At 35.3% G+C, this 17,578-nt stretch overlaps 1 protein-coding gene across 1 annotated transcript; it reads left to right on the forward strand.

The window, feature by feature from the left end:
* Window positions 1-15,937: 15,937 nt before the first annotated feature.
* Window positions 15,938-17,206, forward strand: LOC129756072 (leucine-rich repeat-containing G-protein coupled receptor 4-like). Its single transcript, XM_055752825.1, has 2 exons — window positions 15,938-16,082; window positions 16,149-17,206. Exons 1-2 carry the CDS (start codon window positions 16,057-16,059, stop codon window positions 17,152-17,154), a joined length of 1,032 nt encoding a protein of 343 aa, XP_055608800.1. The 5' UTR covers window positions 15,938-16,056; the 3' UTR covers window positions 17,155-17,206.
* Window positions 17,207-17,578: the final 372 nt, after the last annotated feature.

Here is a 17,578-nt window from a genome sequence, read left to right on the forward strand (position 1 = left end):
CTGCGCTTTTTGACAAAACTGTCAAACATTATAAAAAAAATTTAAAACGAATTTTTTGATACACTGATCAACCTTTCCGAAGACCGCAAGTAATTTTAGAATTTTCTCTTAATTTTTCCCCAATATTTATTATTATTATTATTATTAAATCAACAGATCATATATTGATCCAAATGATATTTAAAAGTTGAGAGACTAACTACAAATACGAATCTACACTGAACTTAGAACACTAAGAATGCTTCTTCGGAATACAACCTTCGAAACGTCTAAATCAAAATGCTCTGAGAAGCGGTTAAAAGTCTTGATGACGCCAATTATTGCAGAGTTGGCCCCGTTATTGTTTAGTCTAACAGGAACGAAGAGCAGGAGATCCCGATTCCTTTAACCACAAGGTCGGACGCTAAGTGGAAGAACTTCCAAAAGTGCGGGAGAGTCGATTCTTGATGAAAGCAGATTAGCGACGGAAGACGCACGAGTGAGTCCTGCGGGCTTGCAGCGTGTCGATGTTGGCAGCGGCTTTCGTAGCCGGGAAATCGAAAAGGGTCTTGCCAGTTTAAGTGTCGAAGAGCATACTTCAAAAAGCGTAGTTGGATGGCTTCGATGCGATCAGAACCGGTTTGATAATATGGGCACCAAACCGCAGAAGCATATTCAAGGATCGATCGAACCAGATTACAGTAAAGACTCTTCAGACAGTAGATGTCCTTGAAGTCCTTCGTCATGTGGAAAAGAAGACCCAGGCTTCTGGAGGCCTTGTCAACGATATAGTTGGTGTGATTCTTAAAATCCAGCCGCTCGTCAAGGATCACACCAAGATCTTTCACGTGTTGAGCTCGAGAGATTGCATCGTTTCCAAGGAAATAAAGGGCTGATAACGGGCGTCGTTTGCGGGAAAATGATATTACTACGCATTTACTACGGTTTAAAGGTAGGCGATTGGCATCAAACCAGGAGGCAAAGAGGTTAAACTGGTTCTGCAGGAAGTTCACATCTTCGGGGCCATTGATAGAGTAGTACAGTTTCAAGTCATCGGCATACGCTAATTTGGGTTCATCGAGGAGTTGCAGCACGTCATTGAAGTAGATTAGGAATACTAATGGTCCTAAATGACTTCCCTAAGGCACGCCTGATGAAGCTGAGAACTGCCTGGAAAATCCACAAAATCCGCGAGCTTTCCGATGGCAATATCATGGTTCACCTTGTCGAATGCGGCAGACAGATCGGTATAGTTGGCATCAGTTTGGGATTTCTTTGCAAAACTTTCATGCACAAACGAGGTAAAGGTCAGTAAGTTAGTTGTAGTTCTGCTGGTCGTTGGAGAAGTTGTGCTTGCAAAACATGAAAATGGGATCTAAAACCAGCAATTCGAAAAGTTTGGCTATAGCACACAGATCGGAAATTGCTCGGTAATTATTGACATCTTGCCTATCTCCCTTTTTATGAACCGGGAACATGTAAACTTCTTTCCACAGTGAGGGGAAGGTGGCCTGGTCAAGCGAAGGTTGGAAGATAAGCCTGATAGAAGTCAGCAAAAATGGCATAAAACGCTTCAGGAAGGTAGCTGGTAACCCATTCGGGCCCGTAGAGAAGGAGTTTTTGAGCTTAGTGGCTGCTTTAGAAATGGTTGTATCCTCCTGTATAATATGGGAATATTGAAGAATTATCCAAGAAGTTTTAAACTAAATTGAATTTAGATGTTTTTTAAAGCAAAAGTCAAATCGTTTTGCAGAACTCAACAAATTTGTTGGATGAAATAAAAACTCTTCTTTAGGAATGACAGATATTATTGAAATGCTTTTTTTCGAATTTCAAAAAAAAAATTAAGAACCTAACTTTTTTCGATCATTGTATCCCTGAAATAAAAATATCCAGGCTTAATATTATTGTTTGGTTGAATAGATGTTAATTAACGAATTAAGAATCAGTTTCATGTGATTAATCAGTTATCGATAAATTGATTTAACTAAAGTTCATGTTTTAACTTATAAGCAAAGGTGATAGACACAATCTGACAAAAGATTCGTGTTTAGGATGCTTAAGTTTACCAAATCAATCATTATAACTATAACATAGACGCAAAAATGCTGGTTCCTTTAGTTGTCTTTTTAATTTAATAAATACGTTTTTGGAATTGTATGACGTTTTTATAGAAAAAGTGTTAAAAACTTATCTTTTCATCTTCATACTTTGTTTTAATTTTCAAAAAAAAAAAACGAAATTAAACGTTTAACTAATGTTTATTATGTTAAATCTTTTTTTTAAATCGATCATGATTTTTCAATTCAGCTATGAAATGAAACAAAAATGATTTGAAGTAGCAACTTTTAAGCTAAATTTTAATGTGCAATGTTAATCGAACTAGTCATAGTGTTTGCTTTGTGCTTTCAATGTTTACAACAAAACTTGGAATTCGTTATTTCTATTTTTATCAGTTTCTTGTTGATTACATATTAAATAAATCAATTTCCCAACCTTCACTTTTTGTATAAACTTTATCTGATGAATTGCTCATGTTTTGTTTAAAATATATAAAGTTATTGTTGAGAAACTTCAAAAATGAACTTTTTAAGCCTTTCATTTTGGTAACTGATTTCTCATCGAGAATTCACGTGTTTTTTTTTCAAATTCAAAATTCAACTGGATATGAAAAAGTAGTGTAAATTAATATGAATATCAACTATTATTATTTTCCTAAAACAATTTGATCACAATCATCAAATTACTTAAGATTTCTTTTTTAATCTGCTGTAATATTTTATGAAGAGGAGATAAGGGCATAACGAGCACCCGGGACATAGTAAGTGTTCCTCTTTTCTACGGAAGCACAAATTTTCTAAAATAAATTTTCATGGGGAACAGTTTTGTGGTATAAATTTATGTATTTTGTAGTATGTATGTAGTTATATCAGTTATAGCAGGGGTGAGCAATCTTTTGAACCAACGGGCCAATTTAATATTGAAATTTTGTCGGCGGGCCGCACTTAACTTTCTGTGATTTTTTCCACAATTAAAACTTGTCCTCAAAGCCTAGATATTTTCTCTACAACCGATCAATAACCCCGTTTTTAAATTGAAGTTCTATATTGTCGAAATTACAGAAAAATGTTCAATTTCACATATTCTTAAGCAACTAAATTCTTGATTCAGGAATTTTTTTCCATGTTTTTATACTTTTTAATGTTTTTAAGATCACAGAAAACAGACGTACAAGCTCGAACAAAAAAACGTCAAAAAGTGTGTAAAATTTCAAATGCTATCACCAAAAAAATACGTTAGAAACTGACTGCAAACAGTGCCATCTATTGCGCCATTCAAGAGTTACAAATCAACTTTAAAGTGCCCAGTTTTCGAAAAGGCGTAATTGTAGCCAAAAAACAAAAACTAGTTCAAAAAGGGTGTTGGAATTTTTACACAAGTTTCGTGGGCTAGCTTGTACGTCTGTTCTATGTGTTAAGATATCACTGGGATAGGATTTCTAAAGCTATACTACTACTTTAATAATGTGGAATGAGTTAATTATAAGTCAAATAACTAAATTTATCGATGTTTGCTATAAATTTTCTTTCTGAAAAAAAGCATCAGAGATAATCGCAAAAACCTTTTGGATCGAATCACATAATTTCAGATATCTTTTTTTTTTCATCAAGAACTAATAATTGTCGATAACTTTGACGCCGGCTGATTCATGTCGATAAAAAATCTAAAATCGTTCACCCAGGCTTTATTATTAAACTTTCGTAATTTTCGTCAATATTCAGAAATAAAAAATATTTCACATAGTTTGGGTTTAATTTTTTTTCAGTATTTAAATGCCAACAGAACAAGCCTTTTAGCCGAATTGGATAAAATAATTTTAAAAAAAATCCGCTGAGCACATTTTTTTATCATACTACTTTATTTTAGCTTGAAACGAAAATAATGACTTCTGTAACGGACTTCGCAAATTCTTTGATCATGTGTAGCTTCCGATTTTTGGCTGTTCTTCCGATTGACTTTGATGGATTTTGCTTTTCAAAGTGGTAAATAATTTGGAAAAATGTTATAACGAAAACTAAATGGTAATGACGATTCTAAAAACCGTTCGATTTTGACACATGTGCCAAAATCGGATGTTGCCAAAATCGAATGTTGCCAAAATCGAATGTTGCCAAAAACGAACAGGGTCTGTTTTGCATTTATGCATTGAACAGAACATAATAAATGCTTCAAATGGCAGAAAAAAAAGTTAACAATCTGACTGATTGTGAGGCACATGCAGATAAGTGCATATTTGATCAAGTCATATAAATTTTCCCAACAATCCATTGTAGAAAAAAGTTAAGGCATAAAAATTAAAAAAAAAGCTTCGCGGGCCGCACAAAAGGGTCTCGCGGGCCACATGCAGCCCGCGGGCCGCGGGTTGCTCACCCCTGAGTTATAGTATTAATTTTTCAGCAAAAAAGAAATCTCCTTATCATGTTTACAGAAATATTTGAAAACCACCATCAAGGTTCTCAAGTGACGAAAATATTACGGGAAAGTGGGGAATCAAGGGCAACTTTTTTTTTCTTTGCTCCATAACTTCTTTATCATAAAAGATAAAATAAAATAAATGGTATGGTTTTCTACATTTCTAACGTATCATCAGGCATTTTTTAAATTTTCAATAAGTTATTTTTCCCAAGTTCTGACTGTTTTAAAAAAAGCATTTTTTTTTTTTTTATTTTGAAAAATGGTGGGAATCGTGGGCCACTAAATCCAAAATGACCAAATAACATGCAAAGTTAATGAGTTGACCCAAAACTGTAATTTCATAATTCATTAAGTTATTTAAAAGCAATTTCAGATGATGAAATAAAAAAAAGAGTTGTGTATGATCTAATAATTCCTAAAATTTCCTTATATAGGATGGACAAAATATTTTGCATAACTCTTCATTCAAAGATTCATAAGAAAACTTTACAGGTAGAAAAAACGTATTTTAAGTTCTGAATGTGTATAAAAACATAAAAATATAGCTTACCTAAGATACCCCACAAAATGTGGTCCAAGATTCCCCACAAGCTATGATTAGCAAATTGGTTGCGTTTGAGTGACTTACTAATGTTTCATTAAAAATTTCTTATCCACGTGAAAGAACATGACAAAACTAAGATCATAAGCAAATGAGCATATTTTTGTTATAAACTTTGGGGTCCCCGTCGATGCAATTAGCGGGTGCTTGTTTAAATATGTAAGTAATTTTTTTTTATTTTTTTAAAGCTTGATACATAAAAGAAGCATATGCGTATTTCAGTCAACGACATATAGAAAAATATGCTTACACAAAACGACGACGATGACAGTTGGATTGAGATTTTTATCTCAACACACATCTGAGATGTTAAAAGTAGCCCACGTTACCACACTCTCCCCTTTAATTTTTGAGCACCGGAAAATAAGCTCTCATGATCGTTAAATCACTCAATCTATAAAATGCGCACTGCAACATGATGTACACATTGTTCTTCAATTTTCACGATCATTATTTTTTTTTAATTTTTCACTGCAATCAATTTCCAAACGCTTTTTTACTTTAACTTGTTGACTCGGGGCGTATAGAGCACAATTGATCGGGACACGATGAGCATCTTCTGCCGTAGAATCTAGCGGCGAAATCAACTCGATAAAGTCAACTGAATAATAGAGCTACAGCTTGATAAGTTTACATCTGACGATTCAGCCAATTGGTTAGGTGTCGGAGAGGTAATCAAAAGACTCGAGTTAGATTCCTGGTCGAGGTGATTCTTTTCATTTACCATTCATGATCCATTATTTTGATTGATGAATCATATTGATAGTATATAGCCTCATCCGCCAAACAAAGCACCAATGACATAATGTATGAATTGTTTGTATTCTACAAACAGACATACATTTGTTATTGCTTTGTATGATGGATCTACGACTCACCGTTTAGTGCAAAATGCATCGATTATGAATGGTAAATGATAAAAAACATCACCTCAACCAGGAATGGAACTAGATTCCACTGATTACCTCTCCGACACCTAACCAATAGGCCGAATTGTCAGATGAAACAAGTCAAGCTGTAGCTCTCGTTTGGTTGGTCTCGCGAATCTAGAATTATCGATTCCACTTTTTACTATGCCAGTACCCAGAATTAATATTTTCACCGGAAATTTTGGATATCATCTTCCCCCCTCTTGTTGATCTATCCGCAAATTCTAAAACACCGAAACATTAGTATTTTACTCGGGCACAAAATGTTAAATCTTCGAAAAACTTGCGGAGCTAGAAAATGTATCTTAAGTTGTTGCTGATTTAAAAATTTGGTACATTGTTTTGATTTAAAAAAAAGTTTAATATAAATTGTAAATGAATCAAGGAAAATTGAATTTTGTTTCAATTTACACAGGATTATTTAAACAAAGATATATTTTTTTTACTTCAGTGGTACAACTTTTCGCTGCATGTATCCATCACCTTTGAAAATATAATTATTTTCAGGTACGAAGATGTACCAAGACGAGCTCAGAACATCAGATTTTATCTTTTTGAATTTTTAATTGAATAAGTTAAGCGATCCTCAAACAAGACAGGTTCAGTATTAGCGAAACTACATATAAATTATTTGGAAAAGTAAAACAATAGTCCTACTTCTATTTTCTCTTGACTAACCATGATAGTTGCTAATAATTTTAATAAAAAAAAAAGAAATTTTTATTTACGACACAGAATAATTTCTGTGTAATATTCAAGATGCTCTTCAAAGATTTTCACATAATTTTCGTTTAAAGTTTATAGTTTGAAGTTGTTTACCTATTCCCACTGACTGCAGTCCAAGGACATGCTCGCTCAATAATGTTCCTGTCACCTTACACCTCGAAGTCAAATGATCGTGAGACTTGAACTTGAAGTTTTCGAGTCATAACGTACCACACCCATAGAAGAGGTTGCAAAAATCCTATGCCTATTTAGCAAATCTCTGTGCCGATAATGCGCTGAAATGTGCACTGTGCCGAAGACGGTATGTTTGAAAAACCGTAACTGGCATAAGGACTCGGCTCCCAACCAAAATGATGACCACTACATTCAAGCGAAACAAGAAAAACATTTTATGGGATTTCCTTCCTATTGGATAATTTATCCCAGAAACAAGAAAATAAAAATTAAAACCACGGCGCTGTGGTGAGAATCAAACTCAAATCACCATTTGTATCGTCTTGCCAGTCCGACATCCTAACCAGTGTACTATTCGAGCTTCATGCAGGACGAGGTATATTTGTCATAGGCTTTCTGTTACCGATCAATCACAAAAAAAAAACGTACAACGGCGGCTTCCCGGCGTTTGGCTTCCTTTCAATGCATTCCTTTGTCTTAAGATGGAAACGGGAAAGGGAACGGGAGTGGAGGAACGGGAAACCCATTGAATGAGAACTGTGCTTTGCTTACTGCCTGCTACTACATACACACGCTACATATACACAGCTGCTGAAGCCGGGCAGCTTGGCCGGTGTTGTTTGCCGGTGAATTGAAGGAATGTTTTTGTTGTTGCTTTTGCTACATTCACACGCACAGTGCTCGGTTCGCTGGCTGCCTGGTGTTGGCGGGTATTTATTTCCATCCTTCTTCGGCTTGTGTTGCGATGGGGAGGGACGCGCAAACGTTTTTATTTTGTTTCATTCAGACATACGCAATTCGGTTGCGCTGGGAGGTTAATGCCGGTGGGCGCAAATCGAATCAGTGCCGGTCGCGTTATCTTCTTGTACCAATGATGCTATGAAATTGACTACACGCCATTGGCACAGAGGCTGAATTTTGGGTGCACAAATGAATGAACGGAGGAAGAAAATCCTATCATTACCCACGCAGCGTCTATAGTAATGTGACACCGGAATTGCGCAACCGGAAAATGATAAACATATTAGTCAACTGGAGAAGAGGTGAACGAAAGAGAAAAAAGATTTTTCCCTTGTTTTAAGGATCATTATTCCCCTGAGCTTTATGAACAACTTTATGGTCCCTCTAGGAAATTCCGGCTTAAGTAACATTTAGCTAGGTACCGGCTCAACTCTTGGCTGTGATCCTTATTTCGTGTCTTTCTTTGGGTCACATTCCTTAATGTGCCTCCTTCTTCTTCGGGGTAACTTGAGCCGAGGTTACTTGAAGCCTGGAATCCCAGCTCATTCATACGGTGTACTACAACAGAAGTCGGAAGAACGCATGGAAGGAACAGCAGAAAAAAAAAGTTCTCATCGGGATCAATAACCGCAATCCGGCAGCATGCCCGGTATTGGATGACAGTTTTGTTTTTGTTTTAAAAGATTCGTGTGAATTTCGAGGCTCGATCGTTAATGTTGAGCTGCTCAGTTGAGTTAAATTTAAGTATGACTTAAATTTTATCGTAGTGGGTCATTCTTACCATTCATCCAATTTTCACTAATTTTTAAGCATAGTTTAACGTATCAGTATCAGTTTAGTGTGTATTTTTTCCATCGGAAATGGATTGCTCCCAAATCGCATTGACACCCGTTGAAAGGCGCTCATATACCTATCTAATGCGGTTACGCTTAAATTGATGGCTTATTCCCAACAGTGACTGAAGTGTGTGTCACCCCCTTCAAAGAGGCGCTTATTCATTCATAGACATCGACTCACATGAAGAATAATCTTCGCCAGCAGCCTCCTCGCATGGAAACCCGACAAAAACGCTTCAACGCCTTTCTTTAGCGGAAATTTCCACAGCGTGTCAGCAGTCATGTTGGCCGGCTGACTGAAGAATGTTCCGCTGTCTCCCGGGGACTGAATCCGGAGCAATTATCTTGGTTCCAACCCTCGACGAGGGACAATTCCCATCCATCCTTCCAGGTTGATGGCTGTTGTGACAATGATCGATCATCATCCAGCCGTGGCATGGTATGGCTGGTGCGGTTACGCTGCGGTGATTAATTTTATTAAATTTTCGGATAACAGTTTTCGGGTAACAATTTAATAGTTTTAAGCAAGGAGTAATCTGCAGCCCCTCACACCTCTTATCACAATCCATGCATGAAGGAATCCTTATCGTTTAAATGTAGGATATTCATAACTAAAAATCATGTATACGAAACTTTGCCCAAGATTTCATTTAAAATATGTATACACAAACAGGGGCCAGATTCAGTAACATACCCCATTATCATCTGACAATTTGCGCCGGGGGTCTTAAGATCTTCTCCAAAATTGAAAATTTGATTCATTTTTACGACATGAAAATTCATGTATTTTTTCAGATTTCTAACATTTTTATTTTTCGAGTTAGCCTTGGTTTGTTTTTTTGAAAATAAAAAAAAAACCAGTTTTGTATTCAAATTAATTCTTACACAAAATTAAAAAAAATCAAAAGAAATGACAATACAAAATAAAAAAGTCAGGTACAGATCTCTGTAAATTCATATTTTAATGATGATTCACAATACAGACTAAAAATACATTATTTAAATAGTGAAACCTGAACTACAGAATTTTCTAAAAGATTCATGAATGAGGGTTCTAAAACTTGGCTAAAAAACCTCTGATCTGGAATAAGATTTGGAAATCGTATTTTTTAAATATTTCAGAAATCGTATGGAAACTCGGATACAGATTCAAAGCGCAATTTTTGAATTCAGGTTCAGAACTCAGATTCAGAATGCAGATTCAAAATTCAGCAAAAGGTTAAACTTGTTAATTAATTTTACAATCAACATAAATTATTGAGGAATTTAAGAGATCATGAACGCATTGCAGACCAAAAACGAGATATCTCGTTTTTGCCTTGCCAACGAAGTGCTAAACTTCGAAGAAATAATTCAAATGGTCTGAATTTGTGTGTTAAATTTTATTCGACAAATTTTAACACAACATTTGCCTTAACTAAAAAATGTTAAATTTGTGAAATTTATTCCAGGGTGTTCTGAGATATAGAATGCCGAATTTTGGTTTTCTAATTAAAGATTATTCCCGGTCCTTAATGTGTTCAGATTGCTTGTCATTTCAATTTTCAGATTTTCAATTATTAATCAAAATTAGTTTGTAAACACAATTGAATTGAAAATCTCAAATTAAAGGTAGAATTTGAGTTCTTTGTTTAATCCGAACACCCCAAATTTTATTTAAAAAAAATCATACACAGGATTTTCATTATGAAATTGATTCTTTATGAAAAATATTTTCTGTTGAAGAAACATCTTCACTTACAATATCAGCAGAAAATTTTATATTTTTCCAGTGTATTGTTAAACATTATTAACACATTAAAGACAATAAACATTCACCATTTTTTGTTTAAGAAATCAATAAACAAAATTCAAATTGCTAGTTTAATATAAATATTTGAGTAACGGAAAGTGTTGTGTTCAATTTTGTAGAATGAGATTTCATTATTAGATTCATAACGTTTGAATTATGCTTTTTAATTGAGCATACTAGCGGCAAGCGAAAAAACGCAATGTGTTAATATTGTAGTTTTTTTAAAAGTCAAATTTCATACAATATTCATTAATTTGGTTCAAGTTTACATCAAGGAAATTTGTTCCAAAAATCTGATGATTTTTATCTCTAACTTTTATTTATTTTCATAGAAGGTAAAAAAAATGAATTTGCGAAATAGTTTGGAAGATTGGGCTGGTTTGATTTGAGTATAGAATAAGTTTTTTTTAAAGAAAAGAGGACTGTCCTAAAAAGCTCATTTTATGCTCAAATCAACATAGTTTGATCTAACAGAATCCTAAACATATACAAAGATTTTAACCATTGATGAAAGCGAATTTAGCTCACCTTTGAGGTTTAGAACCAATCTTCTAAAGTTAAAGTTTAATACGAAAACTTTTAATGTCAAAGTACTTAAAAATAAATAATCATATAGTCACAAACATAATTTGTTTTAATTTTTTTTTGTATTCAAGAATTGTTGGGCAAAAAATCATGGGTAAAATTCAGTCATCAAACCCCCACCAACAATTTTTGTTCTAAGTGTCCTGTGGAATGCAATTTAAAAAAAAACTTACGCGAGCAAAATTTTATTCACGTTGAGAACGCAATAATAGATCATTTAGTGCGAGAAAATGTGATGACACTTAATTGAACTAACTAACACCATGAATCTCACTGAAAAGAGATTTCCATTGAAGAGATCTATGTAAGGACGATATTTTACTATTCTTTACAACAACAACAACAAAAACAAATGTACAAACTTTACGTAAATTAAAAAAGTTGTTTCACTCACCGAAAAAAGTCAATAATTCATCATAATATTTGATCAACGAAGGGAAATGCTTGATTCATCAAATGTACAAAAGTTAATTTTCGAATTGATAAACAAAACGTTCATTTGACATCACTGCTGGTGCCTCGCGAAGTATTGCATGAAATGAAGTCATGCAATATCTCGCTAGACATCCAGCAGTGATGTCAATTAAATTTTTTATTTTTCAGAGCCAAATGGCATGCCCCCATTCAACACCTAATAACTTTTTTGTCTGATAAGATACGAAGTTGCGGTCTTCGACAAAGTTGTTCATAAATCATAAGTAAGCTTGGTTTCACAGAAAAAAAATGATGATGTGAATCTTTCATTAAACAATATTCAATTTTTCCATACAAACCTAAAGTTCAAATTTACTCATGTAAACGTTACTTAAAAATTTCGCAAAAAATCACGGATGAGTTTTAAAACAAAGCGAAGCTTTTTGGGCCCCAGGATTTGAGAAATTAAAACAAATTACCCCAAATCGACTCAGTCTACCAACCTATAACTAAACACATATTTGAACATTTTAACCAAAAAAATTTCATTATTTAGCGATTCGAAGGCTTTTTTTAAAATTGAGATATAATGCAACAATATTTTTCGAAACGATTTTCTTGATAAGATTAAGAGAATGATATGCTGAAATCAGAGTGTCTTCTTTAGCAAAGGATAATTTTTAAAAAAGTACATCAGAATCAAAAGTATGAAATTGGGGCTGAATTGGAATTAGTTGGAATTAGGACTCAGCTTTGCAGATTGATCCTATTTAGTCAACTACAGTTGCCTTTTTTTCAAAACTAAAAAGGCGTGAATTTCAATTATGATCCAAAAAATTAACTACATTATTCATACCCATAATTAACTTCAAAGTGATCGTTCCAGATTGCCTAGGTCTGTAAATTTTCGTTCAAAAACTGATAATTTCTGTATTTTTTATTAAGGTGGTTTTTATTTCCCAGCAAACATAATATTGCATCAAAAATGATCACTCAATTCATTTAAAACGTCACTGCCAATCGTAATTCCAACTAACGCAAGTAAAAGGTCGTAAAAATCGATCCTCGAAGTCGGATGAAATGGTTTAAATCGAATATGATGAAAAATCCGCCATGTTTGCAGATTTTGGTGACGATTTCGTTCATTTTTCTTTCTCGCGTTGGTTAAGTGAGAGAACAGCTTTGTTGTTCTTTCTGCGACCAGTAGTGCAAACAGATTCCTCAAAATCAGATAGTGAATTTGCAAGAACTTTCCAATTCTTTCAGTATGTATGAATAAGGTGTCGAATATCGTCCAATTCGTATACTCTTATCTCTATCGAAAATATGTATGTATATTGCCTCCACTTTGGTAGGTAAATGCTGTTTTTTTTTCGAATTTCATACGATCATTCTATAATGTATATGAAACGTATAACAAAGTTGTTGAGAAATATACCTACAAAAATGTTTGCTGGGCCAGCAAATATGAAATCGTATAATAAATGATCACTTAAGTCGTTTACACTGGTGTTGCGAATCGCAACTCCATTGCATAGTGAGAAGATCGTACGAAATGTCGTCTGAAGTCAGTTTAAATCGGATATGGTAGGAAATCCGCCATATTTGTAAATTTTGAGATGATTTTTCTCCCGCGCGGACTTTAAGTGAGAAAATCATCGTTATGTTCTATCTGCAACCAGCAGTGCATCCAAATGACTAAAAATCAGATGGGAATTGAATAATATAGTCCAATGAGAGAACTGAAAATATTGTCGCTGGCAACGATTTGAAGGCTATGAGAGCAGAATCTTGCGCTCTCTTGTATTCTTCCGATAGGTACGAATAAGATGTCGGATATTGCCCAATGAGGGGTGTTAAAATCCTTATGAACAGGAAAAAAGAAAAAAAGGAAAAACAAAAATAACGCCCAATGGTGTAGTTTTCGTCGCTCTAGAAAGAAGTGACATTTATGTATGTAAAGGGCGAACACTAAATTATTGTTACACATTCAACAGGGCATAACTTTTTTACCATTGGGTAAAAATCAACCAAGTTTTGCACACTTTCTGATTGATGTGTATTGTTTACATGCTGTCAAACTAGAAGTCGTGTTTTTCAATTCAACGAAAATGGAGGTAAACCAACGCAAGTCGAGAAAACAAATTCTTGCCAAACACCTGGAATTTTCTGACCTGTTGCACCGCCAGTTGGGAAAAATATTGAACATTCACCATCTCCAGAGTGTTGAAGCGGCTCCAGGAGCAGTTGACGTTGAATTAAGGCAAAGGAGCTGGAAGAAACCCGGGACCGGAGAACAAAAAGATGGAGGGAAAGGTGAAGCGGATGATTAAAGCATATCCCAACGTCTCAAGCCGTGATTTGGCTAAAAAGATCGGTATGTCGCAGAGCTACGTCCAGAATGCAAAGAAGAGAGCTGGACTACATACAAACAAGGTACAGAACTTCCCAAAACCGCGATGAGCGGCAACAATCGAAGGCTAAAACTCGGACACGGAAGCTCTACGAGAAGATGCTGACAAAATATGGCTTCTGTGTGATGGACGACGAAACGTATATAAAAGCCGATTTAAGCAAATTCCGGGGTTAGAATTTTTCACCGGCAAGAGCAAGTTCGATGTGGACGACAAATTTAAGAAGAAGAAAATTTCGAAGTTCGCCTCCAAATATCTCGTTTGCAGGCCATTTGTCTTGCGGACTGAAGAGTGAGTCTTTCGTGACAAAGGGCACAGTAAATGGCGAGATCTACAAATCTAAGTGTCTCGAGAAGCGCCTTTTTCCGTTCTTGCAGCAGCTCGTGCTGCTGCACGAAGTACCGTTATTTTGGCCAGATTTGGCATAATGCCACAATTTCTTAAATTGTCCTGGAATGGTATGAGGCCAATTCTGTCCATTTTGGTCCAAAGGACATGAACCTGTAAAACCGTCCGAAACTGTACCCGGAGGAGCAGTACTGGGCAATGATATAGCGGGAACTTCAGAAGAGCAAGAAGATATTCAAAGACGAGAAGAACATGTTAAGAAAATGGAAAAAAACTGAAAAACTGGTACCGAATGACACTGTAAAGACTTTAATGGAGAGGACATCGAGCGAAAATGCGTTCAATTTTGCACTCAAGGCTCCATCGACTAATTTTTCTTTTGATTTTTGAAGTAAATGTATGTATAAAACTACTCTGAAATTTTGGTTTGATTTTAAACACTATAAGAAAATTGGCATGACATTTTCGGAGTCGTAATAATTTGGTGTTCCCTCTTTATATTATCTCCACTTTGGAAGGGAAATGCTATTTTTTTTAACTTTCATACGATCATTCTATAATGTAAATGGAACGTATATCAAAAATGCATAAGAATTTAGCTATGAAAATGTTTGCTGTGGAGAGAACGTAATTTATTATTTATTGTGGATAGTCATTCAAGATTTTCCAGATTTTTTTCGGGCATCAAAAAAGGGGTAGGCTTAATTGCGGACGTTATCCAAAGATACGAGAAAATTGTGCCTAAAAAACTCAGATTGGGCTAAAAATTTTTATCTAGCTTTATCTAAATAGGTTTTTATTTGCAAGTTTATAAAATGATTTCAACGTTGCTGATGTGTTTCGATAAAAAATAATGAAGTTTGTAATATTATTCCTCACTTTATTCTTGTTTTTTTTTTCCAATAAATCGCTCAATTCTGCCTAGATTTTTCCGTATTTTGATTTGAAAAATTTCAAATCAATTGATCAGATTTTTACAAGTTTTCGAATAAAAATGATCCTGATTTTCTCAGCCTTCATAAATGTGGGAAAAATTCTGCAATACTAACTCTAGGGGCCCCCTAAGCTTATAATCGAGTTTAACTATTCGAGTTATTATTTCAAGCGGGCCTTATAAGCTGTTATATTTTACATTTTAACTCCGATTTTCTAGTTTCTATTTCTTTTATGGGCATGAATAAACCAATTGGTTTAAAATCAAAAAAGAAATTATTTCCTTTACTAGATTCCTAGTAATTGGTGTGATTGAAGTAATGTTAGGCTTTTTACTCGGGGGCAATTGCCCCCCTCTTTAATACGGCCTTGGATATGATGATAAAAGTCAGGTGAATGTGTTCAGTATCGAAATGCCGTTGGGATCGATATGCTCGTTGTCTTTTTATTGAAGTCTACAAACTCATCATAATAATAAAAATGACAGCAGTAAATCTTACTGATAGTAAATTTTACTAAAATTTTAATCTGTCAACAGAACTGTTGAACAATTCAATTTGGATACTTATGAGTACAGTTCAGTTTTGAGTAGATCTAAAGCCCTAATGAGTAGTTATTTCTGTTGGAATCTATTGTGCAGTCAAAATATTCTCTTTGGATGCTTGCTTTTAATTGAATACTAGAAATAAATAATTTGGGTCTAAAATTTGGATTGGTTTAGAGCCATGGAATTTTCTTTCCTTTTTTTTGTAAAATATTATCATAAGATTTGAACAATTTAGCTTTGTCCTACCTCTCGCGCAATCGTTTCTGAGAACTCCAATTTAATTGACTTAATTATTGACAGCGTCGTCGTTGGTTATCATCAGCATAACTTAAGCCGTTTGAAGAAAAAAAAAATCAAAGCAATTAGCCGGGATGTAATTGTTGTAGCTAGTGACTTAATCTGTTAGTTCCGTACACAAATACAGCTAAAAGTTAGCAGGAACGGGACGGTGCCATTTCTCTCTAGCGCCGACAAATGCTGACCAAGTCCCAGTGATGAACGCAGTTTTAATCTTGAACTAAATTGATAAAGAGCTCGCAGCTCGTGCCCTTGCTGCCTGAGATGAAGCTGAACCTAGCGTTGTTAGTGTAAGATTTACATTTTTATTACTTTACTGTATTACGTATTTTAAACCGCAAATATTATGTTTTTAGGGTATCGTTTACGGTTTTGAACTTGCAGTCGGTCGAAAATCGAGCAGTGCCCCATCATAGGCAAAGGAATGCAAATCAGATCACCCATTTCCGTAATATTATCAACAATACGATCAACGAATCACTGCCGAATGACGCAGTAAGCCTTGGAAAGCTTCCTAATGCTACAGAGCTTATTCTGGAGTCCTTTTCCATGGCACGCTGCGAGGAATCGTTCTTCTACAGAATTCCTCACACCAGATATCTGACCTTCATGTATGGAAGCATTCCCCTGATTACCTTCTGGTCAATGAAACTGGAATCGCTGGCCGTGTTCCAAACGAATTTAAGCACTTTCGAAGTTCTTCCTGTTGTGAATACAGCCTTAAAGGCTCTACAGATCAGCCGAAACAGATTGAATACAATTTCCCGTAATCTAAGATACTTGGAAGGTCTTACTTCACTGGATTTGTCACAGAACGAAATTGAACAGGTGGATCTCGATGTGTTTAGTAAAATGGTTCATCTGAAAAAGTTGGACCTTTCGGTCAATCGGATCACATCGATCGATTCCAGTCCGGATCTGACGCTTACCATGCTGAAGGACCTGATGATCAGCCATAATTTGCTGCAGGAGTTCCCCCGATTTCCGGAAGCTTTCCCTAAGCTGCAAACGATTCGGCTGATGGGAAATCGATGGACCTGTGCCTGGGTTAGCCAAGCTCGAAGAGACATCATGGACAATCGGATTGTAACCTTCGGTCTCGATTACATCTGTAGCGAATTCCGTCAGGGAGGACTCTGTTGCTATGGAGATTTAGAAGGATCCAGTACAACAACCGAGGCTGCGATACTAAGGGAGGGTCCTCTTATGGTCCAGATCCAAAAACTGGCCGTTGATCTGTCCCGGTTTCCATTAGATCTGGAAAATGATCAAATTGTGGAACTGTTGACACAAAACTCGACAAATGGATCCGAGCGAACTTTGATTGGTGTGCGGCATGACAAAGTGGAAGTGTTTTTCTGAATGTTTCTATTGTTTTGTAATAAATACTCGTATCTACTTCAACAAAGTCTTCTATTTCAACCTTCAGAACAGAATTTATTTTCTTAAGTTTGAGTGCAAGTCTTCGACATAGTAAAATCAGAATTCCCAATCTTCTTTTTATAATTGTAAATTTAGTGCCAATGATTTATACCAGTTTTGAGTTAATTGCTTGAATAGGTAGATTAAAGACATTAAAAACGAAAGGATTTTTTTTATTTCAATCGCAATTATAATTGGTCTTTAGGTAGCTCAGACTATCAGAGCAATGCACACTGGTCCAGGACGGTACACTCAATCAAAGCAATCGAAATTGAAGCATTCAACCAAGTAGGCTCACAACACAACAGAGAGGACGGTACACTCAAAATAATCCGCACGTCCTGGCTACGTGAAAAACCCTACA

This window comes from Uranotaenia lowii, chromosome 3 (assembly GCF_029784155.1).
Source record: "Uranotaenia lowii strain MFRU-FL chromosome 3, ASM2978415v1, whole genome shotgun sequence".
NCBI classification, from domain to species: Eukaryota; Metazoa; Arthropoda; class Insecta; order Diptera; family Culicidae; genus Uranotaenia; species Uranotaenia lowii.